The sequence below is a fragment of the Acanthaster planci genome, linkage group LG06 (assembly GCF_054643075.1).
Source record: "Acanthaster planci isolate LZ-2023a linkage group LG06, COTS_SCS, whole genome shotgun sequence".
NCBI lineage: Eukaryota > Metazoa > Echinodermata > Asteroidea > Valvatida > Acanthasteridae > Acanthaster > Acanthaster planci.
This window is the reverse complement of record NC_141782.1, coordinates 15,189,615-15,209,094: the sequence shown is the minus strand read 5'-3', so window position 1 is coordinate 15,209,094 and position 19,480 is coordinate 15,189,615. Positions and strand designations below refer to the sequence as shown.

General features: G+C 40.9%; 2 protein-coding genes across 3 annotated transcripts in view; one reads left to right on the top strand and one right to left on the bottom strand.

The window, feature by feature from the left end:
• The window catches only part of ddx1 (DEAD-box helicase 1), a 23,882-nt gene extending 17,405 nt beyond the window's left edge, over positions 1–6,477 (bottom strand). The window contains exons 1-7 of one of the 2 annotated variants that reach the window (XM_022253067.2): positions 6,382–6,477; positions 3,780–3,831; positions 3,437–3,530; positions 2,536–2,626; positions 1,222–1,269; positions 658–741; positions 364–447 (exon numbers count right to left, since the gene is read on the bottom strand). In XM_022253067.2, the coding sequence (XP_022108759.2) occupies positions 364–447; positions 658–741; positions 1,222–1,269; positions 2,536–2,626; positions 3,437–3,469 (340 nt within the window). In that variant the 5' untranslated portion in view covers positions 3,470–3,530; positions 3,780–3,831; positions 6,382–6,477. Of the gene's footprint in view, positions 1–363; positions 448–657; positions 742–1,221; positions 1,270–2,535; positions 2,627–3,436; positions 3,531–3,779; positions 3,832–5,924; positions 6,043–6,381 lie in introns of those variants that run through there. The other variant, XM_022253064.2, reaches the window with a different exon arrangement.
• Positions 6,217–19,480, top strand: dhodh (dihydroorotate dehydrogenase (quinone)). The gene is made up of 9 exons (XM_022253068.2): positions 6,217–6,339; positions 9,147–9,356; positions 9,838–10,037; positions 10,734–10,816; positions 12,603–12,793; positions 13,184–13,303; positions 14,226–14,379; positions 14,995–15,154; positions 15,708–19,480. Exons 1-9 carry the CDS (start codon positions 6,334–6,336, stop codon positions 15,763–15,765), a joined length of 1,182 nt encoding a protein of 393 aa, XP_022108760.2. The 5' UTR covers positions 6,217–6,333; the 3' UTR covers positions 15,766–19,480.

Genomic DNA, 19,480 nt, shown 5'->3' with positions numbered 1-19,480 from the left:
GATATCGAGATGAGAATGGCTATCATACATGATTGTGCATCATTGCTCTGACAGTCTCGGAGGCAGGATTATAACCTAAACAAGTGCTCACTGCATCTGCCAATACATTCATACATACTGGTTCAGCAGGGTTCATACAACCCTGCTGCAGAAAAGGGTAAAATTCACCGACATGCACAGCAAAATACACATACATGCGATTTTAGAGGCCCTGCAGAAACAGCCTGTATTCATGTATTTGAATGACATGATGTCAGGTTTGCAATCTGCACTGTACATGAGCCGCTATGCAACCCAAATTTAGTCTCACAAACTAACTTTCATTTCAGATTTTTCTACCGTGCAAAATTGGTTTTCACCTACCAAGATCCAGGCTTGCATTGGACGTGGACCAGCCAACACGACACAAGCCCTCGTCAGTGACCGTAGCTTCATAGTAGTATTTGCCTTGAAGAGAAAAATGATACATGTACCATACCATCCGATGACAAGTGAGAGAAACGGTGCTTTATGAGATTATATACAATTAAACCTTTACTAACATACCTCACTATACAAGTACCAACAACAGGGCACCTACCAGGTCAAGTTCCACTTCGCAGTTCTTGCACACAAAGCTGTGCTATCTGCGTGTACATGTACGGTAGATCAACTTACCTCTGTTAATAACGCCTTGGTTGGAACGTGTCCCATGCCATGAAAACTCTCTGCTCTGGCACAAAAGGCCTGACTCATCAATAGCTTTGGGGACAAACGACGTATTTTGCAATGTGAATGTGACATTCAGGTTAGCACATGGAAACTGGGAGAGCAATTCTTGCCTTTTAGACCCCCCTGGAAATCTCAAGACTGATTTCAAAGGCTTCAGGAAGGCACAGCCCCACCAGATTTACTTGAAACGAAGACCCAAGCCCTTTGAGGCTGAAGTCTGCGAATTAACGTGTTGCTGATTTCCAATGCACAGGGGTGGATTTAGGAGGATACAAGAAGTGCCCTGACAAAGAATATCCAAGGAAATTTAACAACTAAACTGGTTTCAACCCAGCAGCAGAGAGTGAAATGCAAGTATGCTCATCTCAGCATCTCAGAATTGCATAGGGTATACATGTACGGTTTGGTCTCTTTGTTTGTTGCTCCAATCAACCACGTTTCATCAGGTATCAACCACTGCTGGATTGGGTTCTCCAATTCAAACAAACACATAGAAGGTTGTTGCATTACCCATGGCATCCCCTCTATCAAACACATTCATCTGCCACTTAGAGGTATCTGGGGCAAAAAGAGGAAAGAGAAAACAAAATATGAGATCACAGGCCTAAGAATTCGTAGGGGCTGCTGTGATGCTGGCTAGGTCTGGCTGGCCTGGATAGCGTCTCAAAATCCTGCCACAGTTGAATGTCTAACAGCATGTGGAGGAACCTTTGATTAGCCTGTATGCTTTTAGAATTTGTGGGACCTTAGAACATTGGGCAGTCAATGCAGACTATTCCCACTAGCCAATGTCACCAGTGGATCCCGTGGTAGCAGGTAACCTCACAGTGTGATTACTTCTTATCTATTGACCCTCCACGGTGTAGCATGGCAGAAAGGGCCAGCCCAAAAGTACATGTACTGCAGCCGATTTCACAAAGCTTTGCGCAATGCAGTAATTCCACGTTCGCCACATTTTATTGCGTACAGATAAGTTGTGCAAAACGTTAGGATTGATTTCACAAAACTTATGCACTGCATTAGTCCACGATTTAGGCAACACATTATGGTGTAACTTATGCAATAATTTAGGTGGTGACTTGCTTATTGTGTTTGGTTAAGCCTCATCATTGCTGAACTTAACAAGGCTTATATGAGAAACGTACAACTTTGGTGTAGAAGATAATGAAAAACTTGTTTGGCTGTGAGAGAACTTTCAAGACTTTCTGTCCGTTTCTGATGAAAAAAAGATGAATAGACGTAATTCAATGACAGTTTGGACAGGAACAGCCATCGTAAAAGCCGTGTTTCTCCTCTTCCAAGAAAAATCAATATTATTAAAACGTGGTGCAGCTATGCAACTTTTCGTGAACGTAAGCATGTTGCGCAGCTACGGCATAAATTTGTGGTGCAAGGCTTACACATGATTCAAAGTTATGGCACATTTTGTGAAATTGGCCGCTGTAAATATACATACACAAAAAGGGAGAAGGGGAGGGTTGATGACACCATGAAAAGAGGAGAGGGGGTCTGAGGATATGAGCTCATACAAAGTTACTTTTCCAAAAATTAATTTACATGAAATGAATGTACTTTCTTGTATTTCAAAATACCTACCATGTGTAGGGGGGGGTTGCAAACACTGTGCTGTGCGCACAGGGGGTCAAAGAAGTCAGTATGTTGTGTGTGGATACTTTACGGATGACCACAAAATGCCAAGATTTGTGGTGAATTATTGCAGAGGACTACAACGGATTAAAAAAAGAGAACGACGTTTCTCTTCAGGAATAACATTTAGAGCCTACACGAAAGGGATAAATTGAAAGTGGAATAACATGGAGTTACCTGCTTTGGCCTTGATTTTTCCTTCTAGTTTGCCACTTGCACCATCTCGCAGTGACTCGTGGACAATTTGAATCACTGGCAGACAGAAAGCCTGTGGAACAAACGAGGAACTGTATCTGACAAGCTACGGTACACTTCACTCAACAGGGCATGCGCGTGAGGATGAACACAGTGTGTGCACTTTCTTGAAATCCATCCATCAGCTCATCATGGCACTAATTATGGCATTATGATGGTCACACAGTACCAGCCCAAGTCATTGACCTACACAGTTATTATGCACTTCAGGTCTACTGTCCTTATGGTTGTAAAATGATTGGTGATACCACAGTTACGGAAAAGACACTTCAACATCGTTCATTGTGACATCATTCAACAAAAAGAAACTGCAAACAAAATGATATCTGAAACTGGAATGCCTTTCTTTATGTTGTAGCATTTCTTGAAGCTAAACTGGTACTAAGATTAGATGTACCGTACTTCATTCATCGTCAGTGATTTTGTCTAAAACTGGGGTTTACCGTCTCAGTTACAAGGAGCAAATGGATCAAATAAATAAAGTGTATTCAAGGGAGATGGACATCATTGTATGCTAGTCATGCTAGCTTGAATGTTTGCATCCGTCAATGCAGACAGTTGGCAAAATTGAACGTGATCCAATGCTGCCGACTATCTGCATCCAAATAAATCTGAGTCGCGATAAATCATTTTCTTATGAGTGTGTATCATCAGGGGACTGGACAGCGATGCTGTCAGTATCTCATAACATTGATATGGAAACCAGATTTCAGGTGCACGGATATACATGTATATACATACATATATGCATGTACAGCTTTGCTTTAGTAAATGGCACGCAGATCAACATCCAAGATGGCAAGACGTTAAAATAATCCCTCACCCCTGTCTTTCCACTTCCAGTCTCTGCTGCCATGAGGACATCACCCCCTCCAAGGATTAATGGAATGGCCTCAGCCTGCACATCAGTAGGCAGCCTGTCAATCCGCATACACACGTAAAAGTCAACCAAGCTTATTCCATTCAAAGGAAACGAGGGGAAGGTCCACAGCTAGTTACACAAAATTACTTGTGGCTATATGTACATAGGAGCTAAGCCATGGAGCTACATGTACCAATGTCCGTGCACACATACATGGAACTTCTATTGATGGGATACAGCAGCATTTTGAATAACCAACAGTAACATTTGTTTAAGTACATGTGTGAAATGGTATACTACTTACAGCCAGTCGATGTCTTCCACAGCCTGCACCAGTTCTTCAATGCACCCAAACTCTGCAAATGACAGTCATGACAGATGAAATTCAATTTTCTCTTAGCTTTCATAAATTCTGGGGGGGTGGAATAGAAAAAATGTGTCATGTACATGTATTTGATGCATTTCTATGTAAAGTGAAGTACACAAAGACAATTGTGTAAACGCCTTCAATCGTGGACTCCCTATTGTTCCTCTTTTGTTCAAACTTTTTCGGAAGACCTCCCATATGTTTTGTACACGTTTTCCAAGCGTGGACTCTTCGGCAACCGTGGACCCTATTGTCCCCTATTGTTATAGTCCATGATTTGAATGTGTATACAAACTCATGTGTACACCTGTGTGTATGTATTTCTATAGGTTTCTCAGCTCTTATGCCCAGTATTTTACATTATTGGACACTTGTACATTACTGACAAAATGATTTTTTTATAATGCAGTCTAACTGACTGCTTAACATGTTTGTAGGCACCTTTCATTTAGTTCTTCAAATCCTTGAAGGACTTGGGTCTCAGGACATAGGTACATGTATGTTCATTTACATGTATCTGGTACATGAACTATATCTTTTTCCAATGAAGAAAGGATAAGATTGGTTTTTTTCGCAACAGTCATGCGTAAGAGACTCACATCAACTACACACTTAACACAAATTTAAATTAAGCATCAGGTCTACTGTCCGGTCTGTTTTAGAACATGATTTGTGCTGCAAGATGATGATGTACATTGTAAAGCACGGCACTTATTGGACACAGGTACATGCCTGCCGCGACATGTCAGATGAAATTTCACCCATTAGTTTGGAGCTTTTTGTATTGCCTCATGGGATCTATTAAATTCCCCTCTTGACATTTAATTGAGACTTTACTTCCTGCTAAAAAGCTTTAGCTCATTAGTTAGAAAAATAAAAAGTGCAACAAAAGTAGGACCCAACAGAAAACAAATTACAATCAGGGACAATAAGGATTTTCAAACAACCCCAAAACCCATTGGTTTGTCCTAGCACGGAGGTAGCTAACGATGGTACTAGAAATTAGAGTTCTAGCCTTTACTCAATGCAACAGTTACCCAGCTTAACTGGTGCCCATCCCAAGAATTGAGATAGCTGGAGAATTCTGAGCAGCTGAGGGAATGGGAACCAGTCCACCATAGCCATCCCATCAAATGGTAACCATCATGTCTAGGTCGCTTAGACCCACATGTACATGTACTCCCTTTAAATTTAAGCCTGTTAAGTTTAGAAATCACATAGTTCAAGCACAAAAGTAGTGCACATTCAAACATGTCACAGATTGTGCTCAATGCTATCTGCAGTTGCTGTCGCATTTAAAATATGCACAACCTAAGAAAAACTGCACAAGTTGTGCAAATTGTGCACTTTCGAAGACTGCATGCACGGAACATCAATCGCACAATGTGATGTCATGCTGATTGTGTCACAGTTAGGCCTACAACTTCAAGCAAACACAAATTCTTCTACATTCTTGAGGTCGGGATGACATCACTGAGTCTTGATTCTTCTCTCTGATTGGTCAATTGGTGTTATTCCATATTTCACACTTGAAACTCAAAGGGGCAAAATAGTGTTACAGTCTATATTATCTATGGGTAAAAGCTGAATTGAACTCCTATTCTTAACTTTTACATGTGCATCAAATAGGCTATGCCTGAAATTTCACTGTTTCTGCACTTATATGAATATTTCCCACACAATGTACCAAAAAGGTTTTAAGTTATTTTTATCACGCTGCAGCAAAAAAGGAGGAAAATATGCAAATCCCTCTATAAAGTGAATAGAGAGTTGCCCCTTTGCCCAGAGTGAGTGCAATGAATGGAACAACCTCCAACCCCGAGAATAAACACGATGAACATGCATATGACTTTGTGTACAGAACAGTGTCTGTACGTTTAGGCCATTACTTATGATGTACAGTGTGGTCTACATGTACAGTATGTACATGTACGTGGCACTTCTGCTATGCTGCGACCCGGCGCACGCAACCTTTTCACGTTTGCTCTATTTAATGCTACAATATAGTTACACAGAATACCCATGTAAAAAGCTTAAACTCCTGGGAAGAGAAAATTCCAAAAAGATTAACAAAACACAAACCAGCAAACGCTGTCATTATGGACACTTTTTAAGCACAGAAACCCCACTCTGGCTGGACTGACTGATGCAGACGATACTAAAGTCAATTCTATCCGGATCCTTCCACGTGTATCAGATTCATCAAGTTGTAGTAAATTTATTCAAGATATTAATTCATACAGTATGTTTACCCTATCCAAAAATTACACTTCAAAATATTAATAAGCTTTCTTTAGCTGTATTCGTGGTTTCATTTTGATTTTGTTGAAACTTAAACTCAATACTTTGCGAGAGAGACTGGTGGTTTCTGTGGAGTAAATAACGTAGGAATCACCAACTACCAAATGATTTCGCGGGGTATGCGAACGTTGCTGCGTGATTATTTTTTTATTGACTTGATGATCATCATTCATCGGCTGGAACACCCAACATGGCTGTGAGTGTTTGATAATGTCTAATCATTGTCAACATTACTTACCCTTCAATGTTTTCAGGCCGGCCTTATCATGTGTATGCGGGGCCGTAAGCCTTATTGCTGTGATTACGTCCCAACTTTAGCATAAGGCCTAGCCCCACTATTGTATTGAGGCACGGACTCTCACTCCCGACCCATCCTTAGCCACACATCTGTATGCGCAATTTCGTGTCGGCGTACTGAACATTTTCGGCGCACCCACTTATCATCGTGGGTGCAATTTCTTTTGCACACGGACATGATTCTTGACCTTTCCGCTTTCTAAAAACTATTTATTGAATGATTTCACTCATGTTATTGAGGTATTTTCTAGTCTTTTTGCCTTTATCCATTCAATCTAACGGGCTCGCTCTCTCAGTCGCCATCTTTAAAATAAGATCGTTGAACAATACATCACTTGACCCCTCATCATCTTGACGGATCTTCCATGTCAAGACATCTAAACTGCTGCCAAAATTTTGGAAGAGCCCATTGGTACATGTATTATCTTATCGCTCAGTCCGTGTATTACATATGTAACATACTTGAGAGGAGACTAGTCTTCATGTGGAAGCTTCCCCTGTTTACTTAAGGCCTGTCATGCCCATAAGCGTTATCGCAAATACTGCATGGGTGATTTTGCACAATTGTAGAAAGTGGGAAGGAAAAAGGAGGAAACTTTGCCCCCTTTTCCTTGTACCATTTTGCAAAATAATTGTGATAAAGCTTATCTGTCCCACCTATTGTATGTACCCACATGCCCAACGTATTATGTAAAAAAATTTGTTGCCAGACATACATGTACATGCATCACTCAGATATTGTGGGTATTACTGGCATGACTCGATGCTCGACTGATGTGAAGTGTGTATTTTGAGCATGATCAGTCGATCTGCACGATTGCCTGATCGCTCTGTGTGATTGGTTGATTCTTCATGAAATCTCCAACTTTACCTCCCTTTTTGGAAATAATTTTTCACATTCACGACTATGAATAAGAATGAGAAGGCAATTGGCTGAGTTATGGTGAAATTACCAATCATGCACTAAGATTGACCCATTGTGCAAAGATGGAGCATTTGCACCTGTCAACCGATCATATCCAACATATATTTTACTGGCATCTGGTTACTTTGAGAACTCAAAGTCACTAAGCCTACTCTGTCATGTCTGTCTTTATTTCGTAACCAAGTAGTGACTGTGTTGTGACTTACATTTGGTGACTGAGTGCTTGAATTAGTATCCGGTCATGTCCAGTGCAATTTTAAAACTTATTTTTGGGGGGATGGAATCGGCTCCACTATACCTTTTTCCCTGATATGTTCAAGTAAATTTGATTATCTGTCTTTGGAGAAATTGCATGTCGGTGTGTAAAAACTGCACCTTAAATTTTTGACCTTTACATTGTTTAGTGTCTTGACAGGGGAACTTTTTTAAGCATGGAGTCCTCAAGGCTCAGGAGTTGTTTCAGAAATACATTATGCAGTTTTTTCGACACCTAACTTTTGTGAAAATCACACGTGTCATTCTTGCGCAGCATCCATCTTTCCTCTTAGACAGGCCAGCCGAAAATGTAGACTTTTTTCCAGTGACATTCTTGATGCATGCAGGCCAACGTGCAACGTGACACTGAACTTCAGATGGTCCTAACAACAAAACGAAAACTTCACAAGTTGGCTTTTTCAAGGTTAAACTGCCGTGGGCTTTTGGAAGTTTTGTTCCCAAGTCTAATTTGCTTGCATCCAGTTGTATTTGATTTTTTTAACAGAAAATACATTTAAGTGGGCGGGCACTAGCTGCACCCTCCTCCCCTCTTTATGTTGGGATTTGTTACTGTACAACTACAACCAGTCATAACGTACTTACTGACTTAGGAGGAATTTTGGATTAATGAACATGGCTGTTAGAAGTTTTAAATATTGAACAAGATAATGCCTATACACATAAGTTTCTACATACATGTACATGTGTAAGTTTGTTAGTAGTGTTGACAGTACCAGTCTGTGCATGTTTTTATAAAAAGCAGAACTATTGGTGCTCATGGCGGACAGTCTTAGGTCGTTTTCCAATACTCAACTTTGTCTCCGTCTCAGTCTTCGTTCCCAAAACCAATCCCTGATTATGGGCCTGAAGCATTTAAATTACATTGGATTACGTAATTTTTGATTCTCTTGCATCTTATTTGATGTTTTGGGGCACTATTGGACTAATTACTGCCCTTATAGCTTCAAAGTCAGCTAGTCAAAAAACAGTTGAAGCCTGAGACAGAGCCGAAGTTGAGTATTGGAAAACGGCCTTAGTTCTAATAACCATGGTCATTGTTGATGTTACGATTTTAGCAGCTGATAATGGTAATTATTTATGTATAGTTTTCATGGGTTTGTCTTAAATACTTTATAAGTGATCTGTCGATTGGCATAATTGGTTGATTTGCATGGTCAGTTACTCTTGCTGTGCTAATGGTCTGTCATCCGCCAGGAACTCTCAGACGTTGCTTTCCATTTCAAAACAATTTATCTTAGTCTTTGAATGAGGAAGAATAAGATGATTTGCTGTTTGTGAAAATATTGACAAATCATGTTTAAGATTGACTAATTCTGTAGCAGTCAACTGATGGTGTGGATTAACCCATCGCACCCAAAATATGCCTTTTATTTTGGCTTGTTTGTCCACACCTGTGGATTACAACAGAGGATTCAGAATTTTTAAAATATTGTTCACGGAAGATGATCAACCAAACAATTCAAATGGTGTTTGACATGAGTATACATGTACGTTTACTTTCCCAGTCGAAGAGTAAATCAGCAGCCGTGATACTCAGTTGCGGTACAGCTCTGTTCGGGGGCTTGTGCCTCGGGCTGGGCAGCGAGAAATTTTACCGAGACATTGCCATGCCAAGCTTGAGGGCAGTCAGTGCAGAGTCCGCCCACGTCTTGGCAGTGAAGACAGCTGCATGGGGATTGGTGCCTTGGAATACCTTCAAGGACCCACCATCTCTCGTAAGATATTCATACGTGTTCATGTACTGTACATGGTCTACACGGTAGATTCTGAGTGGCCAAGAGAACACAATGGGAGGGGGGGCGTTGATAGGCTCAATGGGCAGCCCTGCAGTATTTTTAGTTGAATCTGGAATACTGTGATCGACAAGCAGTGACATTCCTTTCATCAAGGCTGAGTTTCATGCACAAATTGTGTTGAAAAACAAGCTTTCCTTGACAGTAACTGTAGTTACATGTAGTTTTGTCTCAGCACAGGTAAATGCAGAAAAGTGCATTGTAGAAATCATACACACCCTTGTGCTTCGTGGTCTGGTATCTCAGAGGGCAAGGCAACTTGTATAACGTGTACATTTTCTGTTTTCATGTCAAGCAGATTAATATCGTCTCGTGAGCACCTGTGATGCATCCTTTGCATCTGACGTGACCACAGTACATCATATCTTGTTACACGTACAATGTATTCCCTTGTAACTTTCAGGGAGTGACGGTCTGGGGACGTCATTTCAAAAACCCCGTCGGACTAGCGGCTGGGTTTGACAAGCACGCGCAGGCCATGGACGGCATGCTCAAGATGGGTTTTGGTTTTGTGGAAGTTGGCAGTGTGACCCCCGAACCACAAGAAGGGAACCCCAAGCCGAGGGTCTTTAGGCTGTCGGAGGACAAGGCCATCGTCAACAGGTAGATTAGGAATTACTTGACCCTGATAATGCTGTTGCATATGTATGAAGCCCATCAAGATCCTACAAGAGAGTGCAATTCAGCTTTTAATCAAGATCACTGTCATTGCCTTTTAATCCTACAGTAGATGACATTTGCTGAAATTCAGCACCATTGATGGTAATGGAATTTTCTTGATAATCGCAGCCATCACTTTGTCGTTGTTATGCCAATTTAGTGGCAGTACCGTGAGTACATAAGTAATTAGTAATGTGCACAGATGAGTGCTAAGGCATGGGTGGAATGGAGCTCACTATTTGATGCCACAAAATTTTGCCTTCACTGTCGGGCTGCATGCCACCGATCCATTGCTCTGACTTTGACGTGCTTTCCCCTTCATGCCATGCCCATACAAGTAAATTTGGTTCCCTGGCAATACTTCACAATCTCTTATGTCTCTCGCGAGATTGGAGCTTAGCTGGTTTTTTTTTTCAAATTCGGGGTCAACGACAGTATTAGAATTTTTGCCAGCATTCCAGGGACTTTCCTGGATCTGTGTATTGTAGAATGTTACCTTTGTTTTGATGAGCTATTTCATCAAATGAAGTAACACTGCTATGACTATAACATGTATCACCGCGTGACCAAAAGAGCCATTTAGTTTTGACGTCACAGTCATTAATGATCTATTTGGTTACTGTACCTTTGTACATGTAGGTATAGCTTCAACAGTGACGGGCACGCTGCAGTTCTTCAGAGGTTAAAAGACAGAGCCGATGCAAAGGCACACTTGCCAGCAGGTGAAAGACAGCGCCACCCACACTCGCATCATTTATCAACTTTGTGGCAAGTTGTAACGTCTCACAAGTCATCACCTGTTTCTAACTGGTCATCTTATAAACCAAGTCATCACCTGTTTCTAACTGGTCATCTTATAAACCAAGTCATCACCTGTTTCTAACTGGTCATCTTATAAACCAAGTCATCACCTGTTTCTAACTGGTCATCTTATAAACCAAGTCATCACCTGCTTCTAACTGGTCATCTTATAAACCAAGTCATCGCCTGTTTCTAACTGGTCATCTTATAAACCAAGTCATCACCTGTTTCTAATTGGTCATCTTATAAACCAAGTCATCACCTGTTTCTAACTGGTCATCTTATAAACCAAGTCATCACCTGTTTCTAACTGGTCATCTTATAAACCAAGTCATCACCTGTTTCTAACTGGTCATCTTATAAACCAAGTCATCACCTATTTCTAACTGGTCATCTTATAAACCAAGTCATCACCTGTTTCTAACTGGTCATCTTATAAACCAAGTCATCACATGTCAGTCACTACTTGTCTAGCAAAGTCCTGGGCTTTTCAAGTCAACTGTGATAGAGGCATTTCTTTGTCAATATTCATGCTTTTGGCTATGATTCTCCCCTGCTCAACACCACCTGTCCCACTTTTAGGGGTGCTTGTGTCCACAAAGCAGAGTAGTGATAGCGTTATCAATGCAAGCTTCAGAATATTATTGCAGTATGTCGATATTATGTTGAGTAAAGAAATAGACTGGAGGAGAACTTGAACTAGGGCCACTGTGCACAGGTTTTCTATTTAGCTGAATTCCCCAAGTTTGCTGTCTCCTATTGTCAGGTTTGTGAATTGGGAAGTGCTAGTCAGAGGACGTGGAATTTATTAAAGCCATGTGGCTGTATACATGTACATGTAGTTCACACCTCAAGTCACAGTGCCTGAATCTCTGCAAACCTGGGAAAATGACAACCAACATTATTCACATAAAAGCCAGTTGCAGTCTTATTCCTTGAATCCGTTTTATTAATTGCAAACTGTCGATCAGGATGGACCAGAGTGTTTTATGATGGCCCTACTTTTCAAGTTTCCCTTACAATATATTTGTAAATCTGGCTTTAAGCAAAAGGCACAGTTTTGTATGTTTGATTAAAAATTGAAATTAATTTCCAAAGTAGACAAGTAGTAATTTGTCATAAAATTTCATTTAATTGCTTTTGTTTCTAATCTTAACTTTAAATAAAAAAGGAAGATTTAACCTCATTTTCAATTTCAATATTGCTGACCAATAATAAAAGTCTACATGTACATGTATAACACATCACAAAGGGTGGATATGGCCGTCATTGTACTGTATATGTTATTGATTAAATTACAGTGGGATAGATGCTGTTGCAATCAGTACTGGGTAAAACCTGTCACTAATTTCCCAACTTGTCTCTTGGTGGTCATTTGTTTAATATTTGTATGAAATTTCCTGCCACATTATTGCTGTTTAAAAAAACTGGGACCCTCAAAAAGTGATATTTACTACAGTGCCTAGCTATGGCCCTCAATGTTTCAGGGCCTCATACACACCCAACCTTATTAAACCTGTTGGAGACTCAGTGCCGACAATCACTCAAGGGTAGGCATGAGTAGAGATCTCACCCAGCACAGAATTCGTCGGAATGTGTTTAGCTGCCCTCTCTGTGTTTACTTGGTGTAAAGAGGCCAAGGAGTGCAAAGATTTATTTGTTGCAAATTTCTTGGTATTCTGAGTTACGTTGCTCTTGAAATTGTAGGAAAAAGAGGGATTGTAGGGATCAACCTTGGCAAGAACAAGACTTCCCCGGATGCCGTCAACGATTATGTGAGGGGGGTTAAGTGCTTCGGATGCCTAGGGGACTATTTGGTCATCAATGTCTCCAGTCCAAACACGCCAGGGCTCCGGAAGATGCAAGGCAGGGAACAGCTGGGGCAGTTAATTGACAAGGTGTGGTAGTTAGTTGTTAGATGACTAGGAGATAGAGCAGAGCACTTGAAGATTGAGTCTAGTGTATATTAACCCTAAAAGAGCCAAGGGGTTTTGGACCATCTCACGGCAGAGGGGAGGGGCAGATTCTGCCCCCAAGAACTCGGCTGTATCAGGATCCATTGGTTTTTTAAAACTTGACATGCATGCACAGATACCCTACCTTATGCGTGTGAAATTTCATCTCAATCTAACCTACGGTTTTGATATTTATAGCCATTTGAAGTTCAAGCCACCGGTGTGCTTGGGGCATGTCAATTGGAAATGCATACATTTCTGGCTGTCTTTGAAAAATGAGTGCTGATGTTTTCTGGCTAAAATTGGTTTAATTGTGTTACTCTTGACGCATAGGTGCTGGAAGCAAGAGACCAGCTACCCTGCTCGCCTAGACCTCCCCTGTTAGTTAAGATTGCACCGGATTTGACTCAGCAAGACAAAGAGGACATTGCAGCTGTCGCCACCAGAAAACAGGTACCGACTAAAAACTTTTCCTGATTTCATTCAAAACTTGATAGTCTGCACTTTCTCCAAGTTAAGGGGCTAATGTTGCTTTGTGCATTTTTTTGCCTTTTTACCACAAGCAGTTCTTTAACCAATGATATTAAGTCAAGGAACTATAGGATTATGTGCACTTCAAAAGCATTATCCAATCACAGCGTCTCTTATATATCACGTGATGTTCCTAACGGTGGAAAAACCAGAGGTACAAAACACATACAATCCACAGGTATGTGCGTCTGTCAGGCCTTTTCATTTCTGGGTTCGCTGATATGCAATATGGGAATGCACATCAAATGTGAAAGCAAACACTCGGCCTGATATCGTGTTTGATCTCCTTGTCTTGTTCACAGCACCGTGACTGAGCCATAACTTCTATCTAAAAAAATGGGGAATGGGAAAGTCTTATAAATAGTGTCAGGAAAATGAAAATGTGATACTTTTCTCATCTACATACTTTTCATTTCCCACAAATTTTCCTCTCTGTCTTTAATAATGTAACCTCATATAGAAGAAAAGTCTTCAGGCAAATCGAGTACTGCAGCACTGCCTGTGATTCAGCTTTGGGCTAATACATGTACAACACGTAGGTATGGTCCATGTGGTATGCACACGGTAAGAAATGTCTGAGAAATCCGAGACAGCCTTGGATGCCTACATCAGGTACATACATGCAGCAGACACTTTGAGAGTGTGAATGCAGTTCGCTCTTGTATGTTACTAGGAGCATGTGTCATGCATCGCACACACAAATACAAAACAGCTTGTGTTCTAAGTCACCTGAGGTGCGTGGCTAACTTTCAGAGGACGTTAGGTCTATTCAGTAGTGTAGCTACATGTATGAAAACACGGAGATCTCAGCACACACATACTCTGCATTGCTTCTCCTTTGCAGGGTAAAGTGGACGGACTCATAGTGACCAACACTACCATCACCCGTCCAGCTAGTCTACAGAGTCCAAACAAGACAGAGAGTGGGGGGCTGAGTGGACCTCCCCTCAGACACATGGCAACGGACACAGTGAGAGACATGTACAGACTCACAAATGGTAGGCACCCTCTAAGAGAAAGTCCACCGTGCCACAATTTTCCATGCACCATCAAGTTTCTACTACACCATGCTGTTGGGAAACACACTGATAAAGCACTTGCCTGGACAAATTCAAATCTGTGATCGGGGTTCGAATCCCACTCTGGCTAATGTGAAGACTTAGTTCATTGTCCCCCATTTGAGCCTGTGGATTCAGCATGCTCTCTTTGTTGTCTCGTTGAGTTTGTTCCTGTTTTCGCACTTCAGTGTTCACTTCACCAACTCCACAACCCCTCTCCATCAAATGATTTGACAAATAGTTTCTGAACTTTTCCCCCGACAGCAGTGAAACATCAACTAGAGACTCTGTTTCGAGTTTTCCTTCGAGGCAAACCACAACTGATTTTCAAACCTCTGATCCATCTTGACTGCCTTTCCCCTTCAGCTTCGTACTGATTTGCATAATGGTAGCTTTTAATCTGTAACGCAAGTTTATACACAAACAAACTAAGAGAAAAATTAGTCCTGTCACTGATGCCACTCTCTACCTTGTGGTCCCTCAACTGAGGTGGTAAGAGCCTCTATAAGCAAATTGCATTAAACCTGTAAGCCAAATGATTCTCTCTTACTCCAGGTGAGTTGCCAATCATTGGAGTGGGCGGAATCAGCTCGGGTCAAGATGCCTACGAGAAGATCAAGGCAGGGGCATGCCTGATACAGCTGTACACAGCACTAGCCTACGAAGGGCCTCCCCTTGTCAAGAGGATTAAACGCGAGTTGGATGACTTATTAAAGTAAGCTAGAGTTCCCTTCTTTTTTGGGGGGGGGGGATTGTAGATTTCTCTCTGGAATTTAAGGAGCAAGAAGGAAGTATATTGGATTTGTTAGAAATGTTTTACAAGATCATGCCTCCTAGACCTGTACATTAATGGGAACCAGATACCCAAGTACCCAACCATTGTTGACAACAATTGGCGCTACATTCTGGGATCAGTTACCAGTAACCGATTTCATTAAAATTGCTCAGAAATCTATCAGGAAGAAAAACACTAAGGTTTCAAAAGTGAAGTCTTGCTAGGGAAATTCTGAAAGCCTGGCTGTGCACATAAAGCTAACATTTTTGTATGAAGTTAGTTGATGAACAGAATAAGACAATTTACAGTTCAGATGTTTTCTGTTCTCTGTTCGCTGTGAAGTTTGGGATTACGTATAGCTTTTTTTTTTTTCAGGAGTAACCATGTTTCACCTCAGTATGTTACGCGGTCCCCCATACTAGTTCTTTTCATGGCATTTTTAAGGCCTTGAAGATACCATACATTCACAATTATTTTTCTTTTTTCCCCCAAGGGCAAATGGCTACAAGACAGTTGGGGAAGCTATCGGTTCTGACCACAGACAAAAATGACCATAAGTCTCCTACTTCCTCGGTGCTTGTAGCTGTATTCTCAATGTTCTCGGTTGAAGGTCTCCTCGGAATGAAGTCCTCTTTGTCAGGCAAAATTTACTGTAACATGACCTCTGGTGAGTGTGCCTGCGACATCACAGCAAGGTTTCATTGGAAATCCACAGGATTTAGGAAAATTTGGCAGGATTGACAAAAAGAGCTGAACACATTTGCTACACAAGATTTCTGGCCAACAAACTGGACTTTTGAAAAAGGCATACATTTGGCCCACTTTAATAGAGGCTTTGCATGGTAGCCATCTTGCAGGGCAGTTCTTTTTTTCTCACAGGGAAACCTCCTTTGTGTATACCCTGTGAAACAAAAGCACTGGCCTGCAAGATGGCAGCCATGGAAACCTTATTCCACAGCCAATTGCCACAAATACTGATTCTTGACAGTCATTTAGATAATTTGTAGTGCAAGTTGGTAATACCCCAGCCCCCTCCCACCAGAGCAAGATATGCTACCATAGGTTCATGGACCATTTAAACAGGGATGTGCAACTTCGACCAGCAAAAATACTTAGGATCTCGGTTCGGTGCGTGTTACAGATTGTTCTTGACCATTTTTCGAGAAAACTCGTGACCACATGACGTGTTGTGCCTAAGTTTCAATTTACTCATGTTGTTTTGAAGAGCAATTTTCTTTTTTCACTTTTAAAGAGAAAAGAAATACATGCAGACCCGTTGATCAGGTTTATGATACCTTGAGTATCATACTCTATGAAAGGTTGTATGCTGAGTTTGAAACATTAAGGCATTAAAAGCAAACAAAGTGGTGGAAAAGTACAGATGTACAATCTAAAACATGACTTCAAGCACTCCTTCCCAAAAGGAGTAGACATGATTTTGTCGCAGCTTCACATGCTTGACATCACCATTATTCATCACAGAAAAATGATTGCAGTTTGCACTGCTGTAGCTTGAGGTGTTATGTACGTATAATTCAGCCAGTGTCATGTGCATGTCATTTCCCCTTTGATACTTTGCCAGCCGTAACATTCATTGAATTAGCTCTGATCTGAGATTGCACATCCCTGTCTAAATGGTCCATGCACAGTCTGTGTACAGCGGTCAAGTTTAATACCCCTGTCCGCCTCGGCGTACTTGACATCAGGTCCTTGTATAAAACAAATGGGGGAAAGAATTCCATATACGAAGTTCACTTTTTAGGAGAAATTTTTGCTCCAGGACAGATTTAAAAAGGGGCGACATTTATTTTTGGGGGATAGAGATGTGAAAGGGGGTTCAGTAACTTAGGGGGATAGGTTTAAAAAGAAGGGGCCCCACGCAATAAAACGGCAAAAAAGTGAGTCCTTTTGCCGTTCTTTTTTTCCCCTACTATATCGTCTACCGTTTCCTTTTCCTTCACTATCCCGTCCTTTTATTTCTCCACAGTTTTCCTGTCATTAGTACAAGGATTATTACAGTTAGTATACACATTTAATACATTTAATCCAAATTGTGTCGTAAAGGGGAAGCGAACCTGCAATGAAGAGAACTGTTAGGTATAGAAATACAGCAGTCTAACTGACCACGCCACACGAGCGCTTGTTGCCGGAGGAACTCGATATGTTCCATATAAAGTTACGGTTGAATTAAGGAGAGGTCACGATGAGGTCAAGATGAATATTTAAAAAAATTAAATATTTATGAAACTGAATATGTAATTATTCACGAATATTTGTATAAATTAGAATATTTGAATATAAATAAATGTGGCTATCCGTTGTTAATATAAGTAGGTTGTGCCAAAGGAAATCAACTAGGTAAGGTACATGTCTGAGCACAATTGACTGTATGACGTGAGTTATCTCTGTCGTATTATGTAAACCAAAAGAGAAAGAACAAGTAGAAATGCAGTCGGCCGTACGAAAGAAGGAATTTCGTTCCAATGCTGTATAAGAACTCAGGCTAGGTGGAGTCTTGCTTCATCCATTAGCAATACATGCACTATGAGCGAGAATTGGAGTCTTACGCGCAATTGGTGAGAGAGGTGACTATCCACACAGTGGAAGCGACCAGTTTGGGTTCTACCTGGCCGAATACATGTGGCGCTGCCGACATGCAGGAGTAGACCACTTCAATCAAATCCTTAAGGATGTTCTTCTCCTGTACAAGCCTCCCCTCACATTTTAGAGCGCAGATAGCCACACAATAATCTAAAGACAGGTTTCAGCTCCCTTTTCCCCTTCCCTCTCTATAAATATAGAAAAAAACTCCTCCAACTGACAAGCACTCTCTAAAAGAAATTTGTCCCTTTTTTTCCTTCTAAACAAATTGTCCAACTTACAAACTGTCTGTAAAAGAAATTGGGCCCCTTTTTTCCTTCTAAAGAAATTGTCCAACTTTAAAATTGTCGCAAAACACGCACTATTTTCCCCCAAGTAAAAATTGTACATGTACATGTACATGTACAGTAGGGCACATTGCGCAGCATTTCGTGAACTGTGTAGATCCATCCAGACAGATGACGGCCCTCTGCACTCCTCGTGTTGCGGATTCATGCATAAAATTACCTCAATGCTTGTGGCAGCCCAACCCCTATTACATAATGCTTCTTTCCGGATATGATTCGGTTCATGCGCACACGTCGTGCGCATTCGCCATGTTCTTCAGAAGCAAAGATGGCCGCCTGTCGATGTAAACCTGGTCCATGTGTAGCTCCAAAAGTGTGCCCAAAACTCCATATTTCTGTCCTATGATGTTCAGCTCTTCAATGCCTATTGGAATCGTCTTCATTCAGCGATCATAGTAAGGATACTTTTGTAGTAATTACGCGATATTACAGTGAACTTCGTATATGGAATTCTTCCCCAAATGGGAAATACAGCACGTATTCACGTCCACCACCAGAAACTCAGGGAAATGCTCAGTGCCTGAATCAGCTGCCCCTGCCAGTACAGATTATGATCAGATTGTGCTTACGCGTCCTTCAATGTGAACGGCTTTAGAAGGAAAAATCTCAGGGCTTTAGAAGGACAAATGAGATTACAGCTACAAAGTACAATATAAGTACATCGTGAACAGTTTACTAACTGCAATTTATATTCTGGGTAAAACCGGGGGAACTAAACATGTTTCTTCAGTGGCTGTGCTGATTATTCAAACATTGCAATATTTTATCGATTTCTGAATATTTAAATATTTCTTTCCGAATTGAATGAGGTGAAAATCGATGTATTAATAAAAGGGAAATTTTCAAATTAATTGGTTACAAAATGGCATTTAAAGAGGACATTTCAAAGTGTTGTGTACACTTATTAAAAGGCAGCTTAATGCATGGGCCCAACAATAACCAAAGAGATTTTTCCAAGAAGTTTGTTTTGTTTACATTTCGGAAAACAAGTATATTTTGTTTCTGCTTTCATGGCAATTTGGTACATCTGAATAATGAAAGATTTGATTGAATGGAAGGTTGAATGTTCAGATACCGACTCGGTCTTAGTGTCTTCACTTCACATCGACCATCCTGTTCTGTGCCACTGAGGTTCCGCTTGACTTCAGTTTAGGAAAATCAACGCCCAGAATAAAAACATTTTATTCAAGGGAAAACGAATCCAATTTTCTTAAAGAAAGTATGGACAGTAGTTTATTTTTATACTTCTGACGACCAGAATGACGAAAAAAAAGATTTGCAAATTAATGCGTAATAAAAGCAATTGATTAGTAATTTA